This window comes from Sinocyclocheilus rhinocerous, unplaced genomic scaffold (assembly GCF_001515625.1).
Source record: "Sinocyclocheilus rhinocerous isolate Xijiao unplaced genomic scaffold, SAMN03320098_v1.1 scaffold1893, whole genome shotgun sequence".
Taxonomy (NCBI): domain Eukaryota; kingdom Metazoa; phylum Chordata; class Actinopteri; order Cypriniformes; family Cyprinidae; genus Sinocyclocheilus; species Sinocyclocheilus rhinocerous.
Window position 1 is genome coordinate 171,183 of NW_015654502.1, and position 13,510 is coordinate 184,692.

The window sequence follows — 13,510 nt, forward strand, 5'->3', positions numbered from 1 at the left end:
CCGCGAATGAAATTAAACTAACCACTGACGCCATTAACTTAAGTGAATGAAAGGCAATAATCAGCTATATGCATTCACACAAATAACTTTTTCATCATCGCCCCTCTAAAAGCCGAACTATTGAAATTTCGAAACAGTTATGACGTAGCCTAACGAAGCCTCGTTTACTGAAATCACGTTTGGCATTTGGCATCACTTTGGCATTTTGATACGCGCTCCGAACCACTGTTTCGAAATTGATTCGCAAAGGTTTCGAAGCTTCATGAAGCAGTGCTTTGAAAGCGGCCATCACTATACTGGATCAGTGGTGTTGGTGAGCCGAATACTGAAGAAGGAGGACAACTGAGGAAGGTCGGAGAGGATTGGTCAGTTATGTTCAAACAGGTAAATAGTCTTTCTACAAACAAGACCGGACAATGACTGGGCTTGAGGTGTGTGCTTTATGCAGAGCTGATAATGAGGATGATTGATGACAGGTGTGGGTGATTGCAGAGTGAGTGCAGTTGAGCAAAAGGAGGGATGATGGGAAATGTAATGCTTGACTATCACTGAGCTGGTGACCGTGGCACAGGAAATGCACAAGGTTTGACATTCTTTCTCATATATTCTTGTGTTCTTCTGGGTTTCTCCTTATTACTTGACAGTGATGGGAGGTGTAAAGTTTTTATGGAAGCCCATTTCCACCACAAAAAAAAAAAAAGGTAATTTGCGACTTTTTTCTCGCTATTGCGAATTATAAAGTCAGAATTGTATGACAGAAACTTGCAGTTGTGAGTTACAAAGTTAAATCTTTTAACTCCAAAGAGTTTATATCTCAAAACTTGCAATTGCGAGAAAAAAAGTCTGAATTGTGAGATAAAAAGTCACAATTACGTTTTTTTATTTTTATTCAGTGGTGGAAATGGTCTTCCATAAGTTTCTGACCTGTTCATATTTTTTCATAATATGGTTGTTGTTGGTTGATGCTGTTGAATTAATAAAAGGATAACACAAATATTCTAGAGCAGGAGGATCTACAATGGTATAAATGATTGTCTTATAGTGTTTTAAGACGATCAAGAAGCAGAGCTGAGATAGAACAATTTTTCACAAGGTATCATCATAAAACATCTGATTCTGAAATGTTGCCACAGCGCGTAGCTTTTACACTTACAATTTAATGAATTTCAACCAGTTCACCATTATTGTTTTCAACACTTTTATGAAACATATGTGTTGTGATTTGATTAGTCAAGATTTAAAGAGGCATGACCATAAAGTCAGATTTAGGGTTGTGTTCAAATTTGTGTTGATGGATTAAAAAAATTTGTCCAGGATAAAGATAAAAAACTATAATATTAAACATTTGAGTGTTTAAACATCTTTTTCCAAGAGCTGATGTGCTTCAGTTCTGCACCTTCATTGACAGTGGAAGGAGTATTCAGTCTCTGACTGATCACCTGAAGAAAAATGAGAATGTTAACATTTATACAACAATGGAAACCTGCACATGGAAAAAACAGCAAGGGCTGGCGCTCTCTCTGGCAGCAGCAGGTCGCAGCGCCACTTCCGGTGGCATCCCCAGATGCCACGGCAGCTGCCACTAATCGTTTCTTCGGTTTTTCTTGACGTTTTTGCTGTTTGCTCTGTAAAAACTACGCTGTTCTCAGTGGCGTGCGGTGGTGTTTTTTTTTTTAAATGATGATGCAAAGTTGCCACAATTGTATTATTATTATTATTATACATTTTTATGTATCAACTGCCAGAGTTCATGCCAGGAGTCACTGGCAGCTGCCACGGTCTTTCTCGCCGTTTTTGATGTTTTCTCGGTAAAAACTACACTGTTCTCAGTGGCGTGCGGTGGTGTTTTTTTTTAATGATGATGCAAAGTTCCTACAATTGTATTATTATTATTATTATTATTAATTTTTATGTATCAGCTGCCAGAGTTCTTGCCAGGAGTCACTGGCAGATGCCAGAGTTCGTGGCAGGAGTCATGATCGTTTGTCGCCGTTTCTGCTGTAAACTACACTTTTTTTTTTTTTTTAATAAAAGATTTGATGATGCATATTATATACCAGGAAGCAGATGCGATCAGAATATGAACCCAGTAAGCTAAATTGCATAAGCATTTTCCCATAAAGAACATACACACGCATGAGTGCCCAGCTGCCGCTAGCCAATACTGTATATACGCACACACGCGCACACAAACATATATTTATTTATTTAATGTAACACTTTAGTTATTAACTAGTTGCTTGCATATTACTATATTAGCTGTTTATTAGTACTCATAAAGCACATACTAATGCCTTATTATGCGTGACCATATTCTACATCTTACCCTATACCCCATGGTCACCCCACACTTTTAATAACACGTAAATTCGTCCCCCGCTCTTTTTTTTGGGCAAGTGTGTTATAGACGTTTTCAAGGGCTGGTGTGAAAGAATATAGATTTAAATTCAAAGAGACAAGATAGTCTGTGCATACCTAATGTTTTATTAGTACCCAGAATGAGGTGAGATGAACATCATGGAGCGCTCAACACTCTCATTCAGTGTGTGTTTTATTCATACTCGAAGACGGAGGGAGCTCTCGCGCAGAAAGTGCAAGACGGACTCATATAGAAGTAATAATTTATGACGTACCAGGAAATCCCTAATATGGACAAAAGTCCAGCTATCACTGTATGATCTGAATAAAAGGCAGAAACCTTTGGAAACGTGAAGATTGCAACAATATATGGTTTATTTGTTCTTTTTTAAATCATCTCCAGGTAATAAATAAAGTATATGAACAATTCAGTGCTACTTAACATAGCATTTATTACAGTAGGCTACAGAAACTATTCTGCCTTATGTGATAAAAAATTTTTTTAAAAAGTGTTTGTTGTACATTAACAAAACATTTATTGGTTATTGTCCGACAGTGTATCTGATTTCTTAGCCAATTAAAAGAAATAAATAAGAGAAAAAATAAAGTTTCCTATATTCCTATATACAGTATGTGTGTGTATATATATATATATATAGTGTCTATACAGCTAAGCACTCCTTATGTGTATGTTCTTTATGGGAAAATGCTTATGCAATTTAGCTTATTGGGTTCATATTCTGGTCGCATCTGCTTGCTGGTATATAATACGTGCCATCAAATATTTTATTTAAAAAAAACTGTAGTTTACAGCAGAAACGGTGACAAACGTGAAATCCGTGGGGATGCCACCGGAAGTGGTGCTGCGACCTGCCGCTGCCAGGATTTGTGCTTGTTCTCTCTCTCTCTCGAAAAACCCCCCCCGGAATAATCTGCATCACTTGATAAAAACATTCAACACTGGCATATAAAATCTTACTTGTTTGGTAGTAATCATACACTTTGACCACTCTTGGCTTGAGATTCTTCACTGGAAGAACCTGTTTCATTTGTATCTGGTAATTCATTGGAATATTTTTTGGGATCTGCATGAGGAAACAATCTCATCAGTCATTATGGATAAAATGTTTATGAATTGACATAAACAACATAAAATATGAATGTTGCTGTTCTCTCACCTCCTTCAAATACACGATGACATGATCATCTTTAGCATCGACCCGCTCCACAAGTGATGCATACGTTCCAGAAGAAGTTCCGAGCTGTGTGGAAAAAGTGCTGGTTAATCTTTAAATACTGACCTCTATACATTTTACAAATTTGTCATGAAACACTCAAATGCACCATTGATGTATCAGATGTGAATCCAGACAAGAGTTTAATATCCACAATGACCATGTTAGTCCTTTCCTGTAGACCATCATATCTGGAAAAAGTAAATGGAAAGGAATAGTTCTTAATGCCTCATATAGTAACAAAAGTATTAGTGAAAATTATGCTTTATATATATTAGGGCTGCCCCCTAATAGCCGACTAATCGTTAGTCAACTTGACAACTGCCCTTAACCAAGTTCCACATATGGTAACACTTTTTTTGTATGTGAACGCTGTTTTAAATATTATGACAAGTTTAGTACAAAGCTTTGTTTGCAAAAGAAATAACAGGTTAGCAATTAAATGTTACATCACAACCATGGAAACATTTGGATTCATGCCAAATGAGAGAGGTATATGAGCCCATACATTTAAGCCATATTTCAGCTTTGTATTTTGTTTTGTGATCTGGTCACACTATTTTCCACAAATTTAACAATATTCCATGAGTTACTCCAGAGTTATGAGTTATAGCCTTAATGTCTTGTATGTGCGGAAGACAACATTTTCTCTTCTCACCTTTAACAACAAGTGTCATTTGCTTTGGTACATTGGGAGAAGACATGTAGATATTAGACAAGAGATAGTCTCTGCCCTGTCACACATTAAATTAATATCATACACAGGTGTGATTAGTTGACAATAGCTTAAATGAACGACTGGTAGTCAACTAGGAAAATCTTTAGCTGGCAACAGTGTTCAGTTGATATATATATTATTTACACACACACACACACACACACACACACACACACACAAAGTGTGTGTTCTTACTTGACAGTGAAGTTCAAGATGAAATTTTGTCCCAATGTTTTGCAGTCTCCCTCAATATTAGCATCAATGCTCAATGTTTTAGCTTCAGTAGGAGTGGGGATGTTGTAGAACTGAGCCACCTGAGAGAGTCAACACAAACAAAAACAGATTTATAATCTATCTCACAGTAAAATAACCACAAAATGACAAAAGAGGAAAAACAGAAAGTGAGTGAGTCAATGAAGCTGAGCGCACTACAGACCTGCACAGACACACAGGTTGAGCCCTTCACTTCAATGCTGTATTTGGCTGGAACGTTCTGCAGCGGCTGTTCCTGATACAGTAACTTGTTGTCCTGATTGACATCAAAGAGGTGAGTGTCTCCTGCTGACTGTACAGTCACTGTGCTGGAGCCGTCAGAGCTGAACACTTTGGTGGCGTACAAAGACAGAGCCTGAAGAGCCACCACTGTGTCCTGAGAAATAAATGTGTTCAGTAATGTGACTTTTACCCATTATTCAGCAATCATGTGCTTGATTTGAGTAGTTTGAGTCACCTGTGTAGAGGAGAATCCTCCATAGGCATTCTGCTGCTTCACAAGCCAGCTAACTATCCTGTTAGCAAAGCCCAGATCAGCTGTAGTGACTGAATCTGCAGTGAGAGCAGCTAGCAGCACATATGAGCTGATCTCCACTGCCAGAGAATCAGAGTCAGCAGATGCAGACTGAGACCAGTGGAGATGAGACCCTTTAGGACACATGAATAAAGAGACACCAGTAACTCAATGAAAAAACAACAACAACAACAGTACAGTCATAAAAGACAACAGAAAGTCATTGGAAACAAATCTCTTACCCTCTGAAATAGCAACATCCTCCAGTTTCTTGAAAAGCTGCTGTCGAGTGTCCGTGTCTCTAGCCAGACTGAAAGTGTAGGCGAGCAGAGCAGTGGTGTAAGTGTTTTTGACATTTTCAGTGACGGACCTCAAGCAAGACAAACCTTTAGTGACGACAGGATCCTGCAACAAAAACAGAGAAACAGCTGCTGTGACCGTAATTTTTCTATGAGTTTATACTGTTTCCTGTAGATGAACTTACTGTGACTGGAGTTTCCAGTTCAAGCAATGATGCAGTAATGTAGGCAGTCATGGTCACATTATCATTCACTCCACCCTGCAATGAAGGAGAAATAGAGGTAAATAAAGTAACACACTCAAAACTATTAGAGGAAAGTTAATCTAGACAAATGTTAATGTTAACATTAAAGTGTAAATATATTAAAAAAAAAAAATACATTTACACTTTTACAGGTGATAGATAGATAGATAGATAGGTAGATAGACAGACCTTCATTCTGTTGTTGAACAGTCTTCCTTGTTGGATAAAACAGCCGTCTGAATCCCTTCTGCTTATTAACCATTGCTTTGCAGTCTGAATAATTTGTGGATCAATAAATATGTATTTCTGAGCTTTGCCAAAAGACCTCAGGACAAAGGCAGTCAACCTGGTGGTGTGGAAGATTTACTTTAAAAAATGTCATCAGATGTTTCAATGAAAAACAAAACAAATCTCTCAAAACAAATGATTTGAACAGATAGAATAATTTTTTTTTTACTATATTATTTTAGATTACTAACAAAACTTACTTAACAAAAGAGTGAAAAAATATTTACCATGTATTTCCATCACCATGACCAAATGTGCTGTATGCACCATCAAAATGCTTGTAGTTCAGTTGTCTCTGGTATCCTGTTTAGTGTGATAATGGTTCACTTTAACAGTTTGTTTGGGGTGACACAATGTGTCTGACTATTCAGCTTAATTGAATGACATTCAGGTGTGTTGAAAAATGTCAGTAATGTCAATATCAGTCTCAGTATTTTCTTGACATGATTGATTTCTCTCACCGCTCTTAAGGAAGCCGGTGGCTCTCTCTCGGATGGCTGAGGTGAGCTGCTCCGTGTTTTCCAGATACTGCAGAATGTAAATATTGGGAGAAAGAACAGCCATGTTTTGTTCTCCACAGCCGTACGGCATCCGTAATAATCCGTGAAGATTCCTTAGTGCACGACCCAAAATGTCTCCTACAATCCAAACACAAATATAACACTACATTTTAGAAACACAAACACAAACTCCTCATTTTTGCTTGTGTATGTACTAATTTCTGTACTAATTTACAAATTTCTGCTTGTGTATGTAAATGTTACCAATGACTGAAACGGAGGATCTGGCTGATCCCTCTATCACATCTTTAGGAAGAGTCAGATTCACTTCCTCTGAGAGATCACCTATGAACCAGAGAGACAGAAACACATCAGTGATCAGCAGAGAAACGCTATAAAATGAACATTCTAATACCATCTGTGAAGTCCCATTAATAATAATAAAATAAAATAAAAATCACAGGCACCAATGATTGTGATTCAAGCACTTTGTAAAAAGAAGAGAAAATAGCCACAATTTTGAAATTTGGCACAACTAAACTAGTTGTCATGAAAGGTTGACAAATTTCAGCTTTCTCTTTTAAAATTTCACAGACATATGAGCATAGGTTGGTTATATTTTCATATGGTTTGTGTTTAGAAATTAATGGGCTAATTAGTCTTTACAGAACATACATGCCAAAACAACTTGATTATTCAAAATTCTTTGAGCAACTTTTTGTGAGTTGAAATCTTTATTGGTCCCCTAAAAACTAAATACAAGCCAAAGCATTCCAGCATTATCGGTGCTTATACACCAAAATATATGAAATATTTGCAGACAAACCCTTTGGGCACAGTAACCAGCTGTAGGTCTCTGTCTTTTCCGTTCCTTCAGCCTGCAGCATAAAACAATAACATCAACACATCATACTGACATAAGCAGCATTAGGATCATGGATAAATGATGTCTGAGAGCCATTTGACGTGCGCTGACCTGCACAAGTAGACTTCGTGTAACTGTGTCAATGCGTCCTCTCTCTGGCACGCTCACAATCTCATTGTCACACACAGTCTGGGACGCCTCTGCCTCTGCACTGACTGTAATATTCAAGACTCCTACAACACAAGACATGTACGTGAAGATACAACAGACACAAACACTGAGAAACAATGATTCAGACTGGAAAACTCACCAAGAACAGAAGGAGTGAGGATCCATTTAAAGGTTTTTCTTCCATTAGCACACAGACAGGATGAATACTGATCATCAGAGGAGGCTTTGAGAGTGTAGTCTGAGGAAGGAGCTGGAGTCACTTTAACCTGTAAATCAAACTCACATTATTAGTGCCATATTTGATATGATTGGATAAGACTGAGTCTGAAGTCTCACCATGATGCACTTGGACAGATAGTTGAAGACAGTGGCCTTCAGCTCAAAGATCTCCCCACGGATGATGGAGTAAGGCAGAGAGAGCTCCAGGAAGAAGGGCTGGAAAACTGTCAGCTGAGCAGGAGGAGCCAGACCCAGACCTTTGGAGGACAGACAGAAGGCCTCCGTCTCCCAAGAGGTGATGGTGTCAGGAACCGTGACAGGAACCTGAGCTGATCCAGAGTCTCTGTTGTGGAATTACAACAACAGGCCTATTTGATTCTGACTCTGCCATTAAGCATCCATTTTTTCTGTTATATATAACATTCAGCACACACACACACAAACTAGACTCAGAATCTGCAAAGCAAGTAAGATTTATTTTATGTATTTATTTATTTTTTGTCGTCTGGATTGAGGGAATATGATGTATTAAAGATATGTTTCAATATGATGTCAAATGTACTGATTATGTTTCACAGACCCCACTTCAGTAAGTTCCCAGATCCATGTTTCTGGAAAAACTGTCCGAATCGTCACTGCTGGGGAATCTCTACTAGATGTTTGAAAATCAGCATCGGCTAGTGAAGACATAACTGCCACTGGCATTGGAACATGATGACGATACATCACTGAAAAAATATGTGATATTTATAGTAAATGTGGAAATATGTATGTGGACAGCACATCAAAATAACCAAGTTTATATACTGTGGTGAGTAAAAGCAAATGGAAGACTGATCATCATTATAATACACAGATTATTTTTATATACAACTTTATTTTAGGGTTGTTTAGTGTAGTGTTTTAGTTTCAGTAAATTTAGTTTAGTAATTGTAGTTTTATGGCTGCCAAAATGAATGCATTAATTTTAATTTTATTTTACAAAAAAGTTTAATTTAGTTTTTTTAACAACAATAATAATGATTCAAAATGAAAAAAATGGAAAAACTTACTACCGCAGAAAAATGTTTGCCTTTTCCTACTACACCACTCTAGTTGTGGATGTGAATTTCAAATTGAACATATTTTATGTTTGAAATATATTTCAAAACAAACAACTACATATTTTATATAAAATTACAGCATGAGTTATAATAATGCTACATGTACCGATATTATGGTGTCTGAAATAAGTCAGGTCTCTGTATGACAAACACTGAGGGACTCGCACAGCCAAATTTGTTGCCATCTTCAATCCAACTCTCTGTCAAACGGCAACAAAATGGCACTTTTAATTGTCAAAGCAATCAAGAGGGCTTTTTATGCATTTACTTATGAATATACAGAATATACCGAATCAATATCTCCCAATCATTATCTACAGCACTGTCACTCATATAATCCACCTACCTTTAAGGATTCATAGGCGTTGTCTGTCGGCAGAGCTCGACGGGGTCTCACATGCAGACACCCCTGCTCATCTTCAACACTGTAAGGAAAATCTGACACCGATTGCACTGGCAGCAGGTTGAAGATCTATGATGAGACCACATTCACACTGATTTCTAAAATTTCAACACTAAATAATTCATATATTTTCCAAAAAAAACAACTTTTTTTTTTCGATTTTGGTGAGAAAGAATGAAGATTAATGTTCAATCTCCTGAGATCGGATGTCATCATAAATACTGATGGATCACAGCATCTAAGGATAGTCTGTTCTCACTTGATTCATCCTGTAGATTCCCAGACTGAAAACACAGGTAATCAATACTGAATTCTAAAGCATCTACACCTTGTCAGTATCCAGACGTTTTCCTGACTCCATGATCAGGACGCTCTGATCTACAGCACTGAGGCCGCACAGTGAACCAGGCTGAGCTGAGAGCTGGAGAGTGTTTTTCTCACCAGGAACTGCTTTAACAGGAGAAAACTGCAGGAAAACCTGTAATGACAGTAAATAGTATTTATTTAAGGAATGAGCCAGAAATACAGTTTTAGAAATACAGGCTTATTTCTCAAGATACAATACATACCTTGTTACTGAAACATTTTTCAACATCAAATTTTGTGTTACCAGCAGCAACATTTTCACTGGGCAGAACACAGTAGGCCAGAATCTGCACTGCAGGAGCCAGATCTGCACCAACAGACAGTTTGAACGACACTGTGCCACTTGCTGCTCCATTAGAAGACTTCACTTCAACCTTCTCAGATCCATGATGAACGATCACTCCTCTGGACAAGACCTGAAACAGACAGATGACACTCCAATAACAAACTGAGGATCCCAGAGGATCACTGTAATACTGTACATAGCCAATGAACATGCAGCAATTGTACTCACTATATAGACAATGTCAGTTTTGAATTCTTCAACAGTCTCTCCAACAAAATAATACTTGATGGTCACTGTAAACTCAGCATCACACTTTAATGGTTGCTCAATATTCTCTATAATCAGTTCACTTAATGTTGGGGTGAATGGAGTGGCAGGCTGGAAAAGCTTAACTGTTTTTCTATCCATAGAGATGTAAGGTGTTTTGTGACCATGATAACGAAACTCTGGATACACACTTGCCTGAAAAACAAAGAAACTAAAATTACTCAAGCAACCGAACCCTTCAGCGAACACAAAAGAGAACTAGGTAAATAAAGTGATCATACCATCAGATTAATATCCCTTTCAGGAAGACTAGACGTATTAAGAGAGAAGCTGGCGAAACCATCGCTGTCTGTTGTGAGATTTAGGAGCAATTTTGAGGACCAAGTTTCACCCTCAAAAAGATAAACCTCTTTGTTTTGAATTGGTGCATCTTTGAAATTTGAGAGTTTGATCTGTTAAAAACAAGATTTTCAAGGAACAAATGATGGAATAATTCTGCACATATCAATGTTATTAAACTGAGACAAACTGATTTTAGACTTACTTTTCCTTCTATAACTGATCCATGTTCATAAGTTTTGGGCAGGTCAGTGAGTGTGACTTTGCCAATTTCATAAGTGAGAGGCACAGATTTATATTTCGTCATGGTGATCTCTGTAAATGGTAAAATTATTATTTATTAAAACAAAATAAAAATAAAACGTTAAAAACAGAAAATCAAGAAATGTGGGTAACAGGGATCTGACCAAATCCAACGGCTTACCTGTTTCTTCTTCTGTAACCATTGCTTCAACTCTAAGAGAATTCTGCAGATTATACTTTAGTGTGGAGTTGAAAAAGACTGATGCATCTAAGGTATGGATGGCACAGCCTGTCTTTTTTATCTAATTGTAGTAAATGAACACAAACATTAAAGAGTAGTTTACAACTAAAGAGTAGTTTACTTAGATAAACGGAAGACATATGTGCCATTACTTGTATTGCATTTCAACTCACATACCTCAGTGGTTTCCTCTAAACATACTGGATTGCTATCATGGGTTTGAAGGTAGTGCAGAATATCACGGCACACTTTCACCCATGATTTACCAGGTACAGGCTGCCCGTAAGTGTATCTGTGAAAAAGGTACAAGCAACAGATATACAGCCCAGGGTTGAGTTAAGAAACTAATTTATTAGGATGGGGGTTACAGTAAGTAACTAACTGCAAGTGCTAAAAATGGAAGAAAACACTGCTCTCTTAATGCAGGAAATAAAATAGACCACTCACTTTCCGCAAACCTCAATTAACAGTTCTTCTTCATCAACACTCACTTTATCTGGGCTTTGTACAATAACTTCAAACTTAGGCAAAACTAGAAGTCAGGAGGCAGAAATTAGACTTATTAGCAGTCAAATTAGAAATTAATATACAACGATATTACTGAAATGAATCCCATGCAATATTGTACATCGTTTGTTTTATGACTTACCATATTTTTTCACCTCAAAATCACGTGAGATCATCCTTTCACCAATATAAGCCCTGAGCCTGTACACACCTTGACGGGCCTCTGGGTTTAATTCATAAGAACGCTGCAAAATCCACCTTGTTGAAGAAACATTTGTCCACTGACCAATTCTGTTATCTTGACTGTCCTGTTTAATACCAAAGACACAGTTCAGATATTTAGTTACAGTCAGCTACACATATCCTGACCATTAACGAAGAAATGTAGCCTATAATTACTGAAAATACAATAACTGCAAATATAACAGAATTTCAGCAGTTTTAATAGGATTTAAAAAGTGTGCTTGTTATGACTGTACAGAAGGAAGTTTTGTGTTCTTACCTCAAGCACGATTGAACCATACTGCAAAAGAGCAAATAATAATTCAGTTATTTAGGATATTAAAATGATTAAAAGCCAGAAATGTGTTGGTTATTAATAACGTATTCAACAATGCAAAAGAAAATGAGGAAGATAAAAATTCAAGACAAAACACATCAGACCTGCTGATCAAGTGGTGCAAAGTTTGTATCCACGGTAACAACTCTGAAGTTCACTGTGAAAACAGAAATGTGTATTATAACCTCTGCTTTTAACATCTTAATCTTTTATGTAGTCCGACAATCATTAGCGTATAAAATAAACCAGAACTATTTAACAAAATAGGCCTACTTACTGAGAAGAATAATTTAAGAGCGCATACGCCTGGAGGACATGCAAGAATGTATTCGCATCGGTTGTAACCATATTAGTGATAGTCACTAAAGTAATATCAAAGACGACAACGTAAATGAAACTGTAAAATCTTATCTCATTAAACGACAAGAGTTCAGTGGAGGAGAAAGTTCATAATTTAGATCTAAATAACTGAGAGGGACTGGATCTAAATCCTTCAGATGACAGCCCAGATAGCATGCGGATGTGGGCCACTTAAGGCAATGATACGGCACTGCTGGCCTTCTTATGGCCCGTACAAAATGGATGTAAGTCTGAAGTGGCCCGCATGTAAAATAGCAAAAATGGCCCAAATCTATCAAATCACATGTGGGCCTCTGTAGGCAAAGATGTGGTGTTCACGGCAATGTGTAATCTGAATGTGACCCTAAAGTGGCCCATGTGGTAAACAGTGATTATGGCCCAAATAGTGCCAACCAAATGTGGGCCACCTTTGGCAAAAATGTGGCATTATCGACAAAGGCTAATCAGGGTGTAAACCAAATGTGGTCCACATATGTTTCAGCAAATGTGGCCCAGGTACATTAAAACGTATCTGGGCCAGTTTTGGCAAAGATATGGCACAGTGAGCATTGGCTAATGTGGCTGTGAGTCTAAAGTGGCCCGCATATGATGCCACAAATGTGGTCCAGTTATCCTAAAACATATCTGGGCCAGTTTTGGCAAAGGTATGGCATGGTAAGCCCTGGCTAATGTGGCTGTGAGTCTAAAGTGGCCCGCATATGATGCCACAAATGTGGCCCAGTTATCCTAAAGTGTATCTGGGCCAGTTTTGGCAAAGATATGGCACAGTGAGCATTGGCTAATGTGGCTGTGAGTCTAAAGTGGCCCGCATATGATGCCACAAATGTGGTCCAGTTATCCTAAAACATATCTGGGCCAGTTTTGGCAAAGATATGGTATGGTAAGCCCTGGCTAGTGTGGCTGTGAATCTATGTGTCTATAAAATGACAAATATTGCCCAAATAATTCATAACAATTTGGGCCACTTTTGGCAAATATACAGCACAGTCAGCATTGGCTAATCAGTGTGTAAGCCAACTTGTCCCACATTTGACATGGCAAATATGCCCCATATATTATAAAATAGATGAGGACCACTTTTGATTGTAACACTTGACAAGTGAGGCCACTTCTTGGATGTAACACTGACACTGGCTAATTGAAATGGAAGC

At 37.7% G+C, this 13,510-nt stretch overlaps 1 protein-coding gene across 2 annotated transcripts in view; it reads right to left on the reverse strand.

The window, feature by feature from the left end:
- Positions 1-616: 616 nt before the first annotated feature.
- The window catches only part of LOC107717280 (alpha-2-macroglobulin-like), a 24,094-nt gene continuing 11,200 nt past the window's right edge, over positions 617-13,510 (reverse strand). For both annotated transcript variants that reach the window (XM_016523978.1, XM_016523977.1), the window contains 31 exons: positions 12,104-12,156; positions 11,943-11,963; positions 11,583-11,748; positions 11,381-11,465; positions 11,111-11,225; positions 10,874-10,994; positions 10,655-10,764; positions 10,392-10,562; positions 10,072-10,305; positions 9,761-9,973; positions 9,520-9,669; positions 9,135-9,260; positions 8,895-8,988; positions 8,266-8,413; positions 7,803-8,028; positions 7,606-7,732; positions 7,407-7,528; positions 7,257-7,308; positions 6,695-6,775; positions 6,392-6,568; positions 6,158-6,233; positions 5,832-5,988; positions 5,583-5,657; positions 5,341-5,503; positions 5,042-5,232; positions 4,748-4,960; positions 4,507-4,625; positions 3,703-3,784; positions 3,537-3,620; positions 3,338-3,443; positions 617-1,439 (listed from right to left, as the gene is read on the reverse strand). In XM_016523978.1, coding sequence (XP_016379464.1) covers positions 1,399-1,439; positions 3,338-3,443; positions 3,537-3,620; positions 3,703-3,784; positions 4,507-4,625; positions 4,748-4,960; positions 5,042-5,232; positions 5,341-5,503; positions 5,583-5,657; positions 5,832-5,988; positions 6,158-6,233; positions 6,392-6,568; positions 6,695-6,775; positions 7,257-7,308; positions 7,407-7,528; positions 7,606-7,732; positions 7,803-8,028; positions 8,266-8,413; positions 8,895-8,988; positions 9,135-9,260; positions 9,520-9,669; positions 9,761-9,973; positions 10,072-10,305; positions 10,392-10,562; positions 10,655-10,764; positions 10,874-10,994; positions 11,111-11,225; positions 11,381-11,465; positions 11,583-11,748; positions 11,943-11,963; positions 12,104-12,156 — 3,899 coding nt within the window. In that variant the 3' untranslated portion in view covers positions 617-1,398. The remainder of the gene's footprint in view (positions 1,440-3,337; positions 3,444-3,536; positions 3,621-3,702; positions 3,785-4,506; positions 4,626-4,747; positions 4,961-5,041; positions 5,233-5,340; positions 5,504-5,582; positions 5,658-5,831; positions 5,989-6,157; positions 6,234-6,391; positions 6,569-6,694; positions 6,776-7,256; positions 7,309-7,406; positions 7,529-7,605; positions 7,733-7,802; positions 8,029-8,265; positions 8,414-8,894; positions 8,989-9,134; positions 9,261-9,519; positions 9,670-9,760; positions 9,974-10,071; positions 10,306-10,391; positions 10,563-10,654; positions 10,765-10,873; positions 10,995-11,110; positions 11,226-11,380; positions 11,466-11,582; positions 11,749-11,942; positions 11,964-12,103; positions 12,157-13,510) is intronic.